The sequence below is a fragment of the Ictalurus furcatus genome, chromosome 11 (assembly GCF_023375685.1).
Source record: "Ictalurus furcatus strain D&B chromosome 11, Billie_1.0, whole genome shotgun sequence".
Classification (NCBI taxonomy): Eukaryota; Metazoa; Chordata; class Actinopteri; order Siluriformes; family Ictaluridae; genus Ictalurus; species Ictalurus furcatus.
Genome location: NC_071265.1, coordinates 21,931,991 through 21,952,492, shown reverse-complemented (window position 1 = coordinate 21,952,492; position 20,502 = coordinate 21,931,991). Strand labels below are relative to the sequence as shown.

Sequence of the window (20,502 nt, the reverse complement as noted above, 5' to 3'; positions counted from 1 at the left end):
CCGCCCATGAGTTTGAGCTACATTGCCTTTAAAATTACGAGTTTGGATGTAAAATGTAAGTAAAATCAATCTTGCTTGAATTAAATAATTTTCTTAAATTAAAAACGCTAACATAAATAGTATTTTATGGAAAAAAAACCGAGTCTTTACCAATAAAGGTGTTCATTCTGATACAAATATATAAAATCGAGGACATTTACCGTTCTTCCACATTGACAGGGTGCCAGATGTGGTAAAATAACACTAATGTCCATTTATGGCTATAACCCAAAACGAGAACAATGGACCAAAAAAAAGGGGGAAAAAGAGAAATTAAATCTAATTAATTTAATTTAAACCCCCCCCCCCTCTTTTTTTTTCTACTTGTACCCTACCTAGGCAAGTGACTGCAGTGTGTTTAACTAATCTACCTTGAGGTATGTATCTGTCCTGTTAGCTTTATGCTACGTGATGAATTTTTAGAAATTGTATTTTTATTTAATTTTATACTTTGTGATTATACACTGTTATAGCTAATTTCTGCTGTATGAATTTTAAAAACTAGTCTTGAAAACTCTAATCTGATTTTGTATTATTAGGTTATTAATAGACAGGCAGGTCTTGGTTTATGAGAATCATTGCTCATAATCCCCTGTTAATATGGTAGGGCAAGCTGATGTATGAAAGTAATTAGCAACAGTGGCTAATTCGGATCTAATGCACAGAGTTTCACATGGTCTCCCCATGTTCACGTGAGTTTCCTCCAGGCTCTCCAGTTTCCTCCCACCTCCCTGCCTACTCATCTCATAACATGCCACTGTGAAGTGACTATACTCTAAATTGGCCCTAGGTTTAAATGAGAGCGTAAAGTGCTTGCCCTACAATGGATTGGTGTCTCATCCAGGGTGTATTCCTGCCTGGCTCTGGAACCATTTACATTTATGGCATTTTGGCAGACACCCTTATCCAGAGTGACTTACATGTATCTCAATGATGCAACTGAGCAGTAAGGGCCTTGCTCAAGGGCCTAGCAGTGGCAGCATGGCAGTGCTGGGATTTGAACTCACAACCACCCGATCAGTAATCCGACATCTCAATCACTGAAGTACTACTGCCCTAACCACATTGACCCTCACCATGATAAAGCAGTTATTGAAGATGAAAGATAAATAAACGAAAAGTATCAGTTTAATGTAGTTTAATGTATGTTGCACAAGTTTATTTAACACCCTAGGGAACATTCTTATATAACTCAATGAATGAATGAATGAATGAATGAATGAACGAATGAATTTTATTCAGAGTTACTTATTTGCATGCATGATGGCGAATGGAGGCATCAGAAAATGCCAAGAAACAGAAAATCAGTACTCCCATTTTTCTAAACATATCTTTAAAGATCTGAGACATTTTGCTTATCAGTTCATTAATGTATTTCTGCAAAGCATTAAAATACACTACATGGCCAAAACTGTGCAATATTTGGAGGAGCTTGCAATTTTAAAAATTACTGCAAATTTGGGCCAAGATGTGTCATGTGAGACGTGCATTTAACCAAAGCCCTCTTTGATTCATGTCCGTTGAACATGAGTACAGCTAAAAGTTCTCATTTACCAACAAACATCACTGCGAGAGACAATTGCAATTTTGCCAATTCAAGTAGTTTTCCACAAACAAAGCACAAAAAACTCTGTAAGTTACATAAAATTTAGAAAAAATCTGTAGCAAAATCAAGCATTTTTGGCCGCAACAATCACAAAAACACTCAGCGAAATCCTGTATGGACTGAGTGTACAAAGATGTTATATATAATTGTGAGCTCCACCTTTGTGGAAACCATTTAGGGAAGAGCCATGTATGGGTGGGAAGTTCAGGTGTCTACATACTTTTGGCCACATAGTATATTAACTTATAAACCATTTGTTATAACTTAGCAGAAGTTTACTAAAAAAAAAAAAAAAAAAAAAAAATAGACATCTAAAATACAGTTTTATTAGTCCTTATGAATACCTTATTTTTTTAGATTAGTTTTGACTGTCATACAATTAAAAAAGGAGACACAAATAAAAAAAAGGTGAAATTCTGATAGGTTCAGTTAAAATAACGTCAAACATTAACATTACTAACATGTTTTATGTGCTGAACCACATTGTATTGTGTCATCTCAGTGATATTTTTAGGCATGTAAATATTGCACAATAATAACAATATTACAACAGTACAGAACTGCATGACATATATTTCCACAAAAGCGTACAATCATGTCTGGATAGGGGAAGTCACACAGTGTCTTCTGCTGTTTTATTGCCTCTGTTTACTTGTAGAGCAGTAGCTGTCTCCTTGTCCGCGATGTCTATGGTGGATTCTTCCTCTTTTCTTTTTGTCTGAGATTTTCTCGCTTCCTCCTTTGCTTCCTTATCCAGTAGCCTGTAGTTAATGCCCATGAAGATAAAAAGGAACATGCCTGCAACCATCAGGACTATTCCACAGGTTATGTAAGTGTACTTGTAGTCGTGGTAGATGTCATTAAATTTTCCTGTCAATGAAAATACAATTACTACATAAGTACACAAGTAACAGATCAGTATGTGAAATGTTTTTAAACATGTTTTAAGACTAAGAAAAGAGACTGCTAAAGGGCAGTGTATCTAATAGAACTATATGCATTAGGAAAAAAGAATCAGAAACTCACACTCACCCAGCAGTGGAGGGCTAATTAACACTGGTCCACACTCCACAATGGTGACCAGGCCCACAGCACTGGAGAAGCGCTGGACTCCCACCAAATCCATCAAGGTCTCAAACAGCACACAGCTTAGCCACCCAAACCCAAACCCAAAGAAGATCGAATAGATAACAAACCCTAGATAATCAACTGAAAGAGGTGCAAGAACATGGCACACACCATTAAACAGAACTGAGGCTGCAAAGAAATACTGTATCCTGGGTCGCACCCACTTGGTGTTGGCCACTGTTCCCATGGATGGCCGCACCACCATGTCCACAAAGGCCAGCACTGAAAGTAAAAAAGCTGCTTTCTCTTTTGGAATATCCCTACTTTTGGCAAAATTACTGAGGAATACTAGGGGAGTGAAAAGGCCAAAGAACATGATAATATTGCCTATGAGGTACAGGAGGAATCCACGGTGTTTGAAGAGAGACAGATCAATGAAACTGTTGATAAGCTGCATCACTGTCTTCTTCTCTCCATCAGAACTAACTTCCTTCACAGCAGGTTTGGGTTTTGGCCCAATAGGCCTCATGAGAGATCCAGCTACGCAACAGTTGAGCAGCAGTCCACCCAGGATTAGGAAACTGCCCCTCCAACCAAATTGGTTATAAAACCAACTGTTCAGAGGAGCTAAAGTGGATAGAAACACAGGGCTGCCAGCCATGGCAATGCCATTTGCAATGGGCCTTCTTTTGTAGAAATATTTGCCAATCATAGTAAGGGATGGGTTGAGATTGAACGCAAGTCCCAAACCTGTAATTTCAAGAGAAAAGAAAGTGAACACATTTCCAAATAAAGTTGCATTATTCCCTATATAACACTTTTAAGTTGAACATCAGTAAGCCAACCCACCTCCTACAACACCCACAAAGAAATACAAGGCCTCCACTGTGTTGCAGAAAGATGCAGCAATGAGTCCAGCTCCTGACAGGCAACCCCCTGTTATCATGATCGGACGACTGCCATACTTATTCACCAGAATACTGCTGACTGGACCTGTGGATAATGAAAAATAAATGTTTTTGAAAACATTTTATAATAAATGCAATTGTGTTTACAATACATTTTTGATATTTAATTGTATTTTACAATACATTTAATGACATTAAATGTATAAATGACTATTGTTCTTTAGTTTCATTTATACACATGACAAATTGAAAGAAAAAAAATTCTATTTTGCCGTTGGTGGTGGAGAGAACTGTCTACCATGTCAGTCCAAAATCTCCCATAGGTTTTCAGCTGGGTCAAGATCTAATGACTGGAAAAGCTATTCAAACCATTCAGTGAGAAATTGTGTACTGAGGATTGTCATCAAGATATAAATGTCCCATCAGGATATAAATGTTTCATTACATGAAGGTGATCAGCCAGAATAATGCTATATTGATTTGCATTGACTCTTTCCTTTAAATAGACAAATGGACCCAAACCAGGCCAAAAATACCCTCTACAGCATAACAGAAGTACTAGTTTTCCTTTAATTGTCGAACAGCTGCACACAGCAAAATCCCCAGTCTTGAATTAACACCTAGTGTTGAATGAACTCTTTCAGAGCTCATTTGTGTCCAATTGGATATGAATAATACTGTAGGTGTTAATTCAACACTGTGGATTTTACTGTGCATAAATTTGTTTTTAAAAAAGCTTTACAAAGATTTTCTTAAACTGCAATTGCTAATGCAAAATGTATTAAATGTCGAAAAATCTGATATAGTTTACTATTTAGACATTAGAGGGCACTGTTGCTTTAATATTCTCACATATGACAGCAGAGGAATTTGATATTCCCTGCTGTTCCTGTGCTATCACTAACCTGCAACTTTACCCTGTTTCCCTCAATTACTGAGCACTTCAAACATCAATAGATGGAATACTAAATGAGAATTAATTATACATAATATTTGTGGGTAATATATGTTGTATCCTAGTGATAAGATGTGGTAACTGGCAGTTTTCACATGTGAAATCCTATATCAGTGAACAGCAGTAATCAAAATTATTAATTATAAGCAGCATGGAATGCTGTGGAGTCTTTCAACTACTATTATCTTGTTAAAGCAGTAGTACACTCTTCAGGTTCTTTGGATGGTTAAGGATTCTAGGTTATGAAAGAGAAACCCTCTGTTGTATACTTCTGTCTAGGCAGTTCTCCCAACAGGGACAAACCAAAGAATTTAACAGAGCCTTTCTTTTAAAGGATGTACTGCTACCTGGAGTTTATTGTAGAAGCTGAACAAGACAAACAAATATAAACAAAATGTAATGACAAAGCTTAAAATCAGTGTTTAAATATATGATTTTCCTCCCTGGCATTCATTCATTTAATGTATTAAAATCATGAAAACATACTGTTCGCAACTACTACTACAAATCTTCAACGACACCAAAGACTGAAGTGGCAGTGCAGATCCAATGTCACTTTTACAAAAGTATTAATGTTTTTTCAAAATGCAATAAACTACTATACTTTATGCTGATACATTTTGGGCTGCATCATTTTATAATTAATGTTAATGCCTTTACATTTGTGGTATATGTATATTTTTTATTATGTTTCAAAATGCATTTTGGTGGATATGTTCTGCCCTTCTTTGCATGATTGTGATGTCAGACAATTTACATATAAACACCTACATTTACTACATATTATCAGCTCGACTATCACTGAAGTGATTACTGCAGTCTATAGCAGAGCTGTTGGAGCAGGGGATGTGTGGGGAAATGGCTAAATGTTGAGCTGTTCCTAGTTGTAAGAAAGTCATTGTATAGCCTTCCAAAGAATACAATCATGGATCTAATGTCTAATTATCTATTAATGATCATTTGGTATGAGCATTGGTTAGGAAGCTAGGGTTAGGGTTGGGGTTAGGGTTACCCCTAACCCTAACCCTAGGGTTATCTGGGGTACGGATGCACCACTAACATATTTGCTATTTCCTTAGTCATGCCAATAACTGCAGTATTTACATTCTTTGTTGTAGAGCTGGTTAATTGCCTTCTACTTTGGTTGTAGAATAAGACTCTGCTCAAAACATACTGTAGAGCTACGATTGTAAGTGTTGAACAGATGACATTATTTTCGCTATTTACATTTTTCCATATTATATGGGAAGGTATGGTATCTCTTATTTTACATATGAGGGTCACCCCACCATACCAGAGGTTATATCTTAAAGACACAGTAACAAATACAGCTGGTTTAATTATAAGGTATGAAGAGTTTGGAAATAGTCAGGTAAAAAGGAATTATGATTGTTTTTTAGAACGTATGACACCATTCTTATAAGTGGATTGCAAGGGGAAGAATGTATAAATGTACAATGGACTGTTTTATTTGTCCTTTTTATAATCCACTTTATACAACTAGAGCCACCATCAAACCTGAAAAAGATTACATGCTCACACTAATCTAATGCAGAAATGCAATCTTGTAAGAGGATATTATATATTAGAATCTGTGTTCCCAACTTTTTAAGCCTTCCGATTTCCTGCTGATAAAACAATGATTGTACTGCAAAGCAGGGTGTATTTGCCTTATAATGCCTGTGATGTGGAGTCAGACATTGACCACAATTTAGCATGGGTACTATTAAATGAAAATAAGAAATACACTCATCATGAATACACTGATCATTAACTGGCTGAATAACTGAATATAAACTGGCTATTTACTATTTCATTGAGATGTCATAAGAACAAAGCTAATCAGAGCAATATTGCATAAAGTAATGAAAGGTTTCAGAAAAATGAGTGACAGATTAACAGTCAGTTTTTATACTTGGTTCAGTTGTAAAACATGCAAAACATTCACTGGAGAAACATGCAAAAACTGTACCTACATATCAGCGTGTCTTTTGCTCTTAGCAAAGTGAGTTTGGATTGTTTATCCTATCAAAAGTTGAAAAGAAGGAAATTGAAATATGCCTTAGCCTGTTATGCTATAACACCACAGTGTTGAACAGGCACAAACACAATCTGACAGTTATTGTTCAGTGGCTGCCTAGGTAAACAGCAAAAAAGTCAGAGTGCACAGATGTTTACTATGTGAAAGGGAGAGGGTTGTGATAAAGCCTAAGACAAGAATTGGTCAAAACACTGGAGAGCATGATCACCTCGGTGTAAGAGACCATGGTGTATTCTTAGTCTTGGAAGCTTCTGTCTGGCACTATCATGGGAATTTCTTTTTTTTTGTACTTTCACAGGTACCCAGTCATATTTGTGGATGCATAGGTTCCAGAAAGACCATGAGCAATGAAAGTCTACCTTTCAGTTCAATAAGAAAAAAGCTTATAAAAGTTTGCTAATGTGTAGTGTAATAATAGTAGGACAAAAACAACACAGTATTCACTTCTAAACACCATACCACTGAGTACCTAGTTTTTGTTTATTTATTTGAAATAATAACTATATAATAATATTATCACAAAATTTAAATCATATGAAGCTCAAGAGATTGAATTAGCCAGGTATAATAAAAAGCTATGGCATAGCAAACAGCATATCAAATTGTTTACTTCACCATGGTTCAATATTGTATACTTGTTTTTTTTTAACAATGTCATAATCAAATCCAAAGAAAAACCTTTTTGTGTTTTGGCTGGGTCTGTGCTCTTTTGTTCTGGCTTTGGCAGTGTGGGTTTACAGAGGTTAAATCTACTAGCATTTAGCCTTTGTTTTGCCAGTAACATCCCATTATACAGTTTTATACACGTGACAGGCTTGTAAGGATCTGCCATTTTAACTACACTTCTCAACTTGGTTGCCTTGTTATATATCTGCCATTTTGCTGAAACCACAAAGGAATCCTTAAAAAGTTCAAAACATGTTGATGCAAAAAGTAAAGAATGGGTGGAAGTAAAACAAATGCTTCTCACAAAATCTTGAACTAAAAAGCATATGCTTTTGTATATGTGCTTTGTACTACAATTCCAGTGTAAAGTTCATGTCTTTATAAAGCTTAACCAACACTTATTTAAAATGTACCCTGTAAGTAAGTGGATTACACAAACTTTCTAGGTCAGTTTACAACTGTGGTAATTCACTGCCACAGATTTTTAAGATTAAATACAAAATACTCAATATATCACAAAAAAACTTAATAATATGTATTAAATGTATTGAATATAAGCACAACAAATTGCATTCATTAATATATACACCAATCAGCCACAACATGAAAACCACCTGCCTAATATTGCGTAGCTTGCCTTCTTCCCATAGTGCACCCTGGTGCCATCTCTTTCCCAGGTATGCGATGCACACACACCAGGCCATCCAAATGATGTTTTAATATTTTGAGAGACTGAATTTTTTATTTCCATGAGCTGTAAGCCGTAATCATCAAGATAAAAAAAAGGCTTGAAATATTTCATTTAATGTGTAGTGAATCTAGAATTCATGAAAGTTCCACTTTTTTAATTAAATTGCAGGAAAAAATGAACTTTTACATAATATTCTAATTTTTGAGATGCACCTGTATGTAGCATGCAGTTGAACATGTAGTTAATATAAAAAAAATGCTTGCCTATATCCTATATCCTAGTCAGACATAACATAAACCTAAATAAATAATTAAAAAATATATTTTACATTTCACATACCAGTAACGCTTTTGACAAATATTAATGTTTACACTTTTAAAATGCTAAATATTTAAACACAAATAACAAAATTAGTCAGCTGGCTACCACAGTTGTAGAAAGGCCCCTTTGTTGTTTCTGCTCACAGCACACTGAACTGAAGTTTGTAACACTATCAATTGCACCCAAATTACACTTGACCCATGTGAACAGTTTTGTTTTGTTCATTTAACAGTTTTGTTATATTATATATATATATATATATATATATATATATATATATATATATATATATATATATATATATATATATATATATATCCTCTGATGTTAACATGAGAATGGTATTTGTTCATTAATGAATAGTTAACAGTCAAATCTATCATTTAAATCTATCTCTCAGTAAATACAATCATGTGGCAAAGAAATAGGAACATGTGGCAAAAGTTACAACTGATGCCATGTTGCATCAATGTCCCACTGTTTAATTACCAAACAAGTACAAGATCCAGTTCCTTGACTGCTCATTAAAAAGATGCACTTTTAGTGTCATTATAGTTTAACATTTAACTTTATTACCCAAGTTAAACAGTGTAGTGTATTTTGTTCCTGCTCTGTATGTACAAAAGCAATTTGGTAGCCTATAGTTGCTCTGACATCACTCAGCAATGCTCCACTTCTTTCCTGTATTTGACAGTAGTCATCTCAGCTCTTTGCAACTGCAGACGGAAGCATCTCATCTCCTGATCTCTCTCCAAGGAAAACATCTGACACCCCTTGCTCTTAAAATAAAAGGCTGACTGAGAACACAGACTCTAGAGGCAGATAGAGTTGCACATTCAGAGCTCTGTCTCACAGAGTAGTAATGTTTAAAGCTGATCTTGTACTAAACTAGCTCATTCTATCCTTGAAAACCATTCTATTTAGGCCATTTCAGATAATGAAGTCTACTGAAAGCTTCATTATCTATGTCATTCCCTCACCGTTCACATCAGTGGACTAAAGGTGTTGATCCAAAGCTTAGTAAAAGATAGCTAGGAACAACTTTGTCCCATCTGGGATAAAGGATTATGTAAATGAAAGTAAAAGACACAGGAAGAGGCTTACAATATTAAACAGACTTGTGCTGTAAGACTAAACTGAGTGAAAGTTTGTGTTGTGAGTCCTTAGTCTGTTTAAGAATCAGCGTTTCCTAAGTTATACTGATGCAGATTTGCTTAATAAAGCAAGGTGTATGGAGTCTCAAAGAGCTAGCTCTATGCTTATAATCCTCATTTTCAGGGCAACCAAATGAGCAGATAGATACATTATATGACCATCACACCCATATTTGGGCCTTCCCCAAACTGTTGCCACAACAGTGGAAGCACACAACTGTATAGGATGTATAGGTCTTTGCATTACAATTTGGAATTTATGGCCTAAACCTATTCCAGCATGACAGTGCCCCTGTGCACAAAGCAAGGTCCATGAAGACATGGTTTGCCAGTGTTGGAGTGGAAGAACTTGACTGGCCTGCACAGAGCCCTGACCTCAACCCCACTGAAAAGCTTCAGGATGAACTGGAACACTTACTGCACACCAGGCCTCCTCACCTGACATCAGTGCCTGACCTCACTAATGCTCTTGTAGGCAAATGGGCAAATCCCCATGGCCACATGCCAAAATCTAGTGGAAAGCTTTCCCAGAAGAGTGGAGGATATTATAACAGCAAAGGGGGACTAAATCTTGAATGGAATGTTCAAGAAGCACATATGGGTGTGATGGTCATGTGTCCACAAACTTTTGGCCATATAGTGTATATTTCTAGTACTGAATAGTTATCATTGAGAAATAACTAAAGTAATGTATTTGCATCAGTATGATACAAGAGCAAAATAAATGTTTCATGTTTTTAATCCTTGGAACTACTGTAGGGGAAGTTCTCAAAACGTTCTGCTATAGCAGTTAAATGCTATTAATTAATTAATTGAACAGGAATTCAGAGGCACAAATCAAATATTTATTAGAGTTGGGGTGCACTTAGTTCTGCTGCCTCTGACTGCCTTCTACTCAAGATGGAATGGTTCTCAGAAACTCCATGTACTGAGTCTCTAATGGACAGGGGCATTTCAGCGTGGTCTGCTTTATCACATCTGACTCAGCTCTAGAATGCCTTAATAATCAGCCAAGAAGTTGAATTATGTGTGATATACAGTAGAAACAAAAATATGTGCAGTGCATGATGTCCTCAATAAACAAATTGAGAATCAATACATGAAGAGAAGCCAGAAAGAATGCTTCATATAACCAGAAAAGTAGATCTTCTACAAAAGACTTTTCATGCACAATTTTGTCTCACCTGCTCCATACATGACAGCTAGCATGATGGATGAGATCCAGGAGACTTGGCTACTGGTGGCTTGAAAGATCACTTCAATATCTTTGAAGAACACAGTGATGGACTTTGGGAAGGCATAGGAGAAACCAATAGAGATGAATGCACCAACTACAACTGCCCAACCCCACCCCCCCTCTGGAGGAGTGTAACCGACAGGACCACCAACTGCAAGCGGCATGGTGATCTGCACTAAAGGACAGTTGGGTGTCTGTGAGGAGAGATTAGGGCTTTATTAATTCAAAGGGTGACAGGATACCTTCAATTTACTTTAATTATAAGTATGGTCCAGTATCATAAATTTTACATTAATCAAAATTATTCAAAATTAAAACCATTTTAAACTACTTGTCCCCTTATGGTATTGAGCAGAATAATCGGGAGGGAAGAGATGTTCCACAAAACTCTTCACAAACAATACATGGGCTCTCATAACAACACATCCTTTAATCCATGCTCATTACAAAGCCGTTGTAGGATCATAATTATAATAGTTTTTAAATGTTCCCAATTCTTCAATATTATTTCCTTATACAATATGTCACACAATATGTCATATACTGTGCCCTCCACTAATATTGACACCCTTGGTAAATATGAGCAAAGAAGGCTGTGAAAAATTGTTTTTATTGTTTAACCTTTTGATCTTTGTTAAAAAGATTCACAAAAATACTCTGCACTCATGGACTTTCTGACCCCAGGAAACAACTAACTTCTGTAATTCTCAGGCAGTGATCCTTGGAGATTTTTGGGCCACTTAAACCATCCTCTTCACAGCGCTTTGACACAATATAGACACACGTCCAATTCCAGGTTGATTCATAACATTTCCAGTTGATTGGAACTTCTTAATTATTGCCCTGATGGTGGAAATGGGCATTTTCAATACTTTTGCTATTTTCTTATAGCCACTTCCCATTTTGTGAAGCTCAACAACCTTTTACCGCACATCACAGCTATATTCCTTGGTCTTATCCATTGTTATGAATGACTAAGGGAATTTGGCCTATGTGTTACATCGTATTTATATCCCTGGGAAACAGGAAGTCATGGTTGAACAATATCCTGTTCCTAGTCACCCAGGTGTACTAAAAAAATATATTTTTCTCATATGAATTCATAGGGGTGCCAATAATTGTTGCACACCTATATATAACAAAAATATATATATTTTTGATAAACCTGTGCTGAGTTTGCAATTGTTTGATATCCATGAGAGTATTTTTGTGGAAATTTTTAAGCAAGAGATCAAAAGGTAAAACAATAAAAACAATTTTCACAGCCTTCTTTGCTCCTATTTACCAAGGGTGCCAATATTAGTGGAGGACACATTATATGACATATATTGTATAATGAAATAATATTAAAGAGTTTAAAAACTAATTTAAAAACTATTATAATTATGATTATTGAAAGGCTTTGTAATGAGCATGGATTAATGAATGCAGTGTTATGAGAGCCCATGGATTGTTTGTAAAGAGTTTCTACCAAGGGTGAAAATATTAGTGGAGGACACTGTAGGTAATATGTACTAAATATAATGTTTATTAGCAAATTAGCGAAGCTGAAAGCAAGACCTGCACAATTTATAAGGCAGGACAGAATGGATTTACAGATCAAATGTTTTAAGACCACACAGGCACACTGGATTAGTAAGAACATTCACTCTCACTGGTCACATCAAGCAAAGCTCCTACCTTTTTAAAACCACTCAGCACGTTCTCAGAAGACGAAAAACAAACTCCAAAACACACTAGTTCTCCACAATACAAGACAGGAATGCTTTAGTATTTAATGGTAATCGGTACACTCAAGGCACTGACACACAACTGAACTAAGGGATATCACACGCACCACAGGTCTTAATGATATAACAGGCCAGGCCCAGATTCAATTTACACTACTATACTGAGATCAGTGCTGCTCTTATTGGCTCTAGAGATCAAAATAGAGGTCAAAACAGAGTCCTATTGGCTGCACAGAGTGTACTAGGACTGCCCACTTGTGTCTCCTCTCTCCACCTTCTTGTTCTTTGCTCCAAATTCTTATCCCTCAGTTCTGTTTTAATAGGACCCAAGTTCTAACATTCACTTCCTGAAATGTATGTTTAAGTATATAAAAATATTAGGCCTTAAAGGATTATTATGATGTGCTGAGCTTTATTCTCATTACCACACAGGTGGGTAATATCAATACCCCCATTAAAGACTAAGTTCTCCCAAATAAAGCAAGGACAAAAAGTTACCTGGGTAGGATGGAGGTTGATGTAAAGGAAAAGACCACCCTGAAACGCTTTAAGTATGTTGATATTGAAATATTTGTGACATGTTTAGTAATTCTGGTGCTCTTAGTTGATGCTGAACATTTGTATTCCGGTGATGCTGCTGTGTACCATGCTGATATCACAGGTCTCAAAGTTCCAGACTGCAATGCAGCTACTGTATATGATGCAGATGTTCTCTATGTCTTTTTAGAAATGGATGTAAATCCCACTAACACAGAGGTCGGGAACCTTTTCAGCTCGCAGAGCCATAAAGCGCAAAAAAAAAAAAAAAAAAAAAAAAAAAAAAAAGAAGGTTTTATGATTTTTTCTTTAAAGAGCCAGAAAAAAGTTTATATATTTTAAAGTTTATATATGCTGCTTCTTATTATTATAGTTATTATTTTTACTATTATTGCATAATTATATATATATAAAAAAGTGGTAATATTATAAAGGGCATTTCACATTTTGTGTGTTCTTGACCTAACAGCCTACACTTCACCTAATAGGCCTGTAGGTGGCAGTTGGTCTTCATTTAACTAACAATGATAGTTACATCAAATGGTAAACAAATACAGGTTACAGTATGTCAGTAAGAGTAAATTGAACACCACCTACCATTAATGCGACTTCCATAAATGTAAATGTGTCTGTCCGTTCTGACTGGAAAAGCGATTCTTTTTTCTTTTAACCATTTCACCTTTGTTAAAAACAGAAAACAGACTGGCTATGTAGTTTTCTACTGATTTATGAATTAGAACGGGAAATTACTACTCTGCTCCACATTGTCCAATGAAATTTGAGCTTGTTGTGCCACATCACAATTGGTTGGTGTCTACATGACAAATGGGCATTGATTATGAATGATGTAATGTTTTAAAATATGTAAAGCTTTAATTGAACCGACACCCTAGCTTCCGTGATTCGTAATAGCTTTTATTATTTATTCCCACCGTCAAGCCATTGGCAATCAGTGAAAGACCCATATATGGCTCGGGAGCCATAGTTTCTCGACCCCTTCACTAATACTACTATCAGCAGGTAGTCATATGGCATTATAGGTAATATAGGAAAGTGTTAACCAAAGTGAATATAGACCAACATGAAAGAGGTTTAAACAAAAAGACTAAAATTTAATTCTAAAATAAATCTTGGATGCGGTTGAAGATCACATGTTAAAGTTATGGGTGCCACCCATGTGTGAAAGTTAATATGCAAGTTATTTGATTATGTGAATTTTTCCATAAAGATTATACAGTATCTCACAAAAGTGAGTACACCCCTCACATTTTTGTAAATATTTGATTATAACTTTTCATGTGACAACACTGAAGAAATGACACTTAGCTACAATGTAAAGTAGGGAGTGTACAGCTTGTATAACAGTGTAGATTTGCTGTCCCCTCAAAATAACTCAACACACAGCCATTAATGTCTAAACCGCTGGTAACAAAAGTGAGTACATCCCTAAGTGAAAATGTCCAAATTGGGCTCAATTAGCCATTTTCCCTCCCCGGTGTCATGTGACTTTTTAGTGTTACACAGTCTCAGGTGTGAATGGGGAGCAGGTGTGTTAAATTTGGTGTCATCGCTCTCACACTCCCTCATACTGGTCACTGGAAGTTCAACATGGCACCTCATGGCAAAGAACTCTCTGAGGATCTGAAAAAAAGAATTGTTGCTCTACATAAAGATGGCCTAGGCTATAAAAAGATTGCCAAAGATAAAAAGATTGCCAAAGATACTGTACATGTTAATAATTTGATGACAGCTGATGACAGAAACATTGTGAAAGCTGTGAAGAAAAACCCAAAGATAACAGTCAGTGTTATCACCAACAACCTCCACAGGACAGAGGTGAAGGTATCACAATCCACTGTCCAAAGAAGACTATGAAGACAGAAATATAGAGGCCATATCACAAAATGCAAACCACTTATCAGCAGTAAGAATCAGAAAGCCAGAATAGAATTTGCAAAGAAATACAGAGATGATCCACAAAGGTTCTGGAACCATGATTAACCTCTACCAAAGTGATCGAAAAGCCAAAGTGTGGAGAAAGTAAGGATCTGCATATGATCCAAAACATACAAGCTCATCTGTGAAACATGGTGGAGTAATGTCATGGCTTGGCATTGCTGCCCATTTACAGAGATATGCATCCAAATTAATCATGAGGACCTTTATCATGCTGCAAGATAATGATCCAAAAACAAACTGCCAACTCAACAAAGGACTGCAGCAGGGGGAAAAAGTGAAAGGTTTTATAGTGCCCAAGTCAATCACCAGACCTTAACCCAATTGCAATTTCACCTCCTGAAGGGAGAAAACCCCCGAAACAAACATTTGAAAGAGGCTGCAGTAAAAGCCTGGAAAAATATCACAAAAGAAGAAACCAACAATTTGGTGGTCAATGAGTCACAGGCTTGATGCAGTTCTTGCAAGCAAGGGATATGCAACCAAATATTAAGTGTTATTTGCTTAATTTACGTCAAGACTTCTCTGTTCCTATACATTTGCTCGCCTAAAAATTGGGTGGTCTGATAGAAAAATGTTCTATGTTTTACAGTATGTTGTTTAACACATCTAGATTTACCTGGAAATAAAAGCTGAAATCCTAAACTCTTGTCCCATATCCATATTTTAAACTCAAACCCAAATGTCTTTGGGGTCTAACACAAACAAATTTCCAATAGTTTCAGAGGGGACTGTAATTGGATAGCTATATACTACAGGTGCGTCTCCAAAAATTTGCTTGTGGACACCTGACCATCACACCAATATCTGCTTTTTGAACATCCCATTGCAGATTTTGTCCCCAATTTGCTGAACTGTCATTCCAGTTAATCTCAAAGGTATTCATTGGGATTGAGGTCAGGGCTCTGTACAGGCCAGTCCAGTTCTTCCACATCAACCTTGGCAAACCATGTCTCCATGGACCTTGCTTTGTGCAGAGGGGAATCTTCATTCTGGATCAGTTTTGGGCCACTTAGTTCCAGTGAACTAAGCGTTTAACAGCATTGGAAGCACAGAAATGCTGTGCTTCCAACTTTGTGGCAATATTTTGGGGAAGGCCCACATATGGGTGTGATGGTCAGATGTCTATAAACCTTTGCCCATATAGTGTTTTCTCAGATGCAATTGAAAGCCAGATGCTAAAGGATTCAAAATAGAAGACAGCATCTGGTGTCAAAAGTCATAACTGAAATTTTATTATTTTTTATTAATTAACTGATTTTATGCAATACATCCAAACTAAAGCATCAATTTCTAATTTAAATGAAATTTCACAGCACAAATGTGAGCAAAGGAAGCTACACCTAACAGAGACAAGTATTCTCTGGCATCACTAATAAAAAAACATCTCTAGTGGCAAATAACCTACATAGTGAATGTACTGACTGTCCCTGTCCAATAAAAAAGTACAACATTCATCTTTTGCCTTTCTGATGGATCCACTGAAGGACAAAGATGCTGAGCAAAAACATTTTGCTTATCCGGGTCAGCCCAGACAAAACAAACATGATCTGGAAATGTTATGAGGCAGAGACAACACACTCCTGCTGTGTGCCACCCATGTGTGAAGAATATCAAGAAAGACAGAATGCTGAAGGCAGGGTGAGGCACACAGAAGAAAAAAGATGCTGATTTTACACTTGTATATTTTCTAGAGATTGAATTGCGTTACTAACCAAATGCACTGTATGCTTTCAGGCAATCTGGCATACAACACTCTTCTTTAAGTAACAGTTTATTAAAGACAAATAGCCCATATTTTCAGAACACAATTGTGTTCTTATGGAAAACACAACTTTCCTCACATTCTCTCATGCCTTTCAAAGCAGGAGTGCTTCTTTGATTTCATTGTGTTCTAGGCCTAGAAATAAACTAAACATGTTTACTTTTCACTGATTAATGTAGTATTTCACTGTATGAACCACACCTAACCAGTCCCTCTTTTCCTTCATCTAAGGAAGCTGGGTGATCCGTGCAGACTGAGAGAGGAGGTGACACAATTCCATTAGTCGCTTAGTTTGTTTAGCCTCCTCATTGTAGAGGCAGCCCCATGCCAAGAGATCTAACATATGTCTGTGTAAAGCACCTGGAAAAATAAACACTTACTTCTGTATCAGATGAATCTAGGATTCCTCATTTAGCATTTCATTGTTAACAACATAAAGCTTTAAAGTGACAGGAAGTACAGCACTTGTCTTGCTGGGATCTTTTAAACTTTAAAGCTCACTGTTTATGATATGCTCCTGTTCCTGTGTCTGTGGCATTCAGCACGTCTCTACTGTGCTTTTTATTGTTTCCCTCAACCTTTAAATGAAGGAACATTTTGTTACTAATATGTACATCCTTGGGCCATTCCAGTAATAATATCTAACACATGATATACAAACTGCCATGATAGCATGAAAGTTTCAAAACATTTTCTTGATAACAAAATAATACAGGATATTTTGTTTGACAGTATAACTATTTGTTATTTTGTCAATCCCTTTTGTAATACTTTCTCTGTTTTTGCAGCTTTAAAACTGTATTATTAGTCAATTGTTTGAATGTAAAAATGAAAGCAATACTAGGGAAGTGAGGGCATAAATAAAAAAGAATGATGTAGAAGAAATATGGTCACTTGTCACTAGTAACCCAATACTCTGTATGTATTCAAGTGATAACCTCTCAATAAACTTGGAAGTTATGTGTTCTGCCTGGAGAGAATGGAAAATGTGTGTGTGTGTGTGTGTGTGTGTGTGTGTGTGTATGTGTGCATGTGTACAAGCTCATTTCCATGTTCATTAGTGTGCTTAGCTGGACACATAACCATGATAACAATGGTAAGCTCATTCAGTTTCTCTAGCCCAAGAAGAGGGCTCACCTTGTGAGCAGAGGAGTGAATTGTCATTCCTAACAAGAATTAGCAAAATAGCAAATTGCCAATTTGGATTTATTTTATTCAGTGTAGGTCAATTTCAGCAAAAGGGACATGGATGAGAGGCCTTGATACACAACTAACATGGTACACAACTAACATTAGTTTGCTGCAATTCCAGTCATATATGAGGCAAATTTAATTTGAGGTGTTTCAGTAGAACTTACATGCAATCTCAGAGAAGTGATACAGTTGCACAGTTATTACAGTGTATAGTTTACTGTTGTGTAATTCCAAATGTTTTAATGTTGCTGAATTTTAAGCCTTTGATAGGATTACCAAATTTTAAAGATAGCCTACTGTTAGGATATTGAATTGAAGTCATCTATGCTCGGGACACCAAGAGAGCAAAACTGAGCCTGCTCTCTGTGTGCAAGAAATAGCATTACTCTCTCCCCGTCAATCAAATAAACATTAGCCAATGGTGGGCAGTTAATGATTTCCTCCAAGTGTGTTCAGCTGCTCTGCGTGTGCCTTCCTTCTCCCCAGTTGTCGTATAATGATGGAGAGCTGGGTAGTGGGAGGGAATTGGCTAAAGATCAGATTGGGAGAAAATGGGATAAAATAAAATGTAAAAATAAATAGATAAATAAATAATTGCTGAATCTTCTTTCACTGTTGAGTGGAGAAGAGATGAACAAAAAGAGAAGAGAGATAGTGAACTAGAGACAGAGAGAGAGAGAGAAAGAGAGAGAGAAACAAAACGTTCTTCACATCTGACTGAGTACATTAGTGCTCAAAACAGTCTGTTGTGGTTGTACAGGTTTTTATCTGCAGCTATATGACAATGTCTAGTTTGCATTTCTACTCATTAGAGACAAGTCCAGATGACCAGCCACTGAGTAAGTTGAAGGCTGTGTAAAAAGCAAAAAGTTTTTAACCTAGCATTCTCATATTAACGTTTCTTTAATGCAATACATTAGTGCATACAGCTACAGGTAATATGCTTAACACAGCTTAATATAGCTTAACAAAGTTGCTGAATGTAAGATTTGGGTACAAAAATTCTACTGCAAGCTGCTTGTTGAAGAACATTTATTAATGTGGATTGGGCTGTGTCATTCCTTACCACATAGATTAATCTCATGGTCGTGAGTGTCAAGTCTAGCCATGCAGTTTCTTCAGTTTTACAGGAGCATTATCAGAATAAAAATGTTTGCATTTTGATGGTACTCTTGTGATACAGTTACTGAGTACCACATTATATAGAGGTGCTCTGCTGCAATCTCACAGTCCAACAGACATGAATTAACTTACTATCTGTAGCTAGCTAAATCTATCTACTGCACTGCATTAAAAACAGGCATGATTCTGTAATGGAAATCACTGCATGGGCTCAGAAACACCTCCAGAACTCTGTCTGTGAACACAGTTTGCCATGCCATCCACAAATGCTGGATAAAGCTCTGTCATGCAAAGAAGAAGCCATATGTGAACATTATCCAGAAACACCGCTGTCTTCTCTGGGCCAAAGCTCATTTAAAATGGACTGAGGAAAATTGGAAAAGTGTTCTGTGTTCAGATGAATCAAAATTTGAATTTCTTTTTTTAGAAACCATGGACGCCGCGTCCTCTAAACTAAAGAGGACTAAAGAAGAGAGGGACCAACCAGCTTTTTATCAGTGCTCAGTTCAAAAGCCTTTTTCTCTGATGGTATGGGGGTGCATTAGCGCCTAAGAAATGGGCAGCTTGCACATTCATTAATGGTGAAAGGTATATACAGGTTTTAGAGCAACTTTTGCTTCCATCCAGATTCCATCCCATCTTTAATTCTGAGAGACTCTGCCTCTCCAAGATACTCTTTTTATACCCAATCATGTTACTGACCCATTGCCAAGTAACCTAATTAGTTGCAAAATGTTCCTCCAGCTGTTTATTTTTAGTAATACTTACTTTTCCAGCCTTTGTTGCCCTGTTCCAACTTTTTTGACATGTGTCGCGGCCACCAAATTCAAAATTACCTTATTTTTTCCTTAAAATGGTACATTTCCCCAGTTTAAACATTTGATATGTGTACATGTTTTGTTGTGAATAATATGGGTATATGAGATTCACAAATCATCCAATTCTGGTTTTATTTACATTTATTTACATTTTACACAGCGTCCCAACATTTTTGGAATTGGGATTGTACATTGCCACGTGTGTTTTGTTTTTATTCATGTCTTGTCTCCACCCATATCCTGTCAATGGTTGTCTCCCTCGTGTTTCCTCATTAGTCTCACCTGTTTTCAGTTTGTGTCTTTGTTCAGCATTTACCTGCAGGTTTGCAATGGCAAAGAGTTGATTTCACTCAAGAAAATCACTTCTCTCGCTCTCTCATATATATATATATATATATATATATATATATATATATATATATATATATATATGTATGTATGTATGTATGCATATGTAAATGTGTGTATATATATATATATATATATATATATATATATATATATATATATATATATATATATATATATATATATACACACACACACACACACACACACACACACACATACTCAACAAAAAAAGAAGCTTAAAGCAGCTGGTGACCACGCCAGTTACTGACTGTTACTTTTGATATTGACCCCCACTTTGTTCAGGGACTCATTATTCTATTTTTGTTCGTCAAATGTCTGTGAA

General features: G+C 36.3%; 1 protein-coding gene across 2 annotated transcripts; it reads right to left on the bottom strand.

Annotated features, from left to right (window-relative positions):
- Positions 1–1,949: 1,949 nt before the first annotated feature.
- LOC128615113 (monocarboxylate transporter 1-like) lies at positions 1,950–13,236 on the bottom strand. Of its 2 annotated transcripts, XM_053636969.1 has the most exons (5): positions 12,367–13,236; positions 10,634–10,880; positions 3,563–3,706; positions 2,678–3,463; positions 1,950–2,515 (listed from the first exon to the last, which is right to left on the bottom strand). In XM_053636969.1, exons 2-5 carry the CDS (start codon positions 10,848–10,850, stop codon positions 2,259–2,261), a joined length of 1,404 nt encoding a protein of 467 aa, XP_053492944.1. In that variant the 5' UTR covers positions 10,851–10,880; positions 12,367–13,236; the 3' UTR covers positions 1,950–2,258. The 2 variants fall into 2 exon arrangements, with proteins under 2 accessions (XP_053492944.1, XP_053492945.1); XM_053636970.1 differs by lacking the exon at positions 10,634–10,880.
- Positions 13,237–20,502: the final 7,266 nt, after the last annotated feature.

Coding starts and splice junctions, on each gene's coding strand:
- LOC128615113 (XM_053636969.1), bottom strand. CDS start 10,850: ATGCCGCTTGCAGTTGGTGGTCCTGTCGGTTACACTCCTCCAGAGGGG. Junction 3,707..10,633: donor AGCTGTCATGTATGGAGCAG/GTGAGACAAAAT, acceptor CATTATCCACAG/GTCCAGTCAGCAGTATTCTG. Junction 3,464..3,562: donor CTTTGTGGGTGTTGTAGGAG/GTGGGTTGGCTT, acceptor TTGAAATTACAG/GTTTGGGACTTGCGTTCAAT.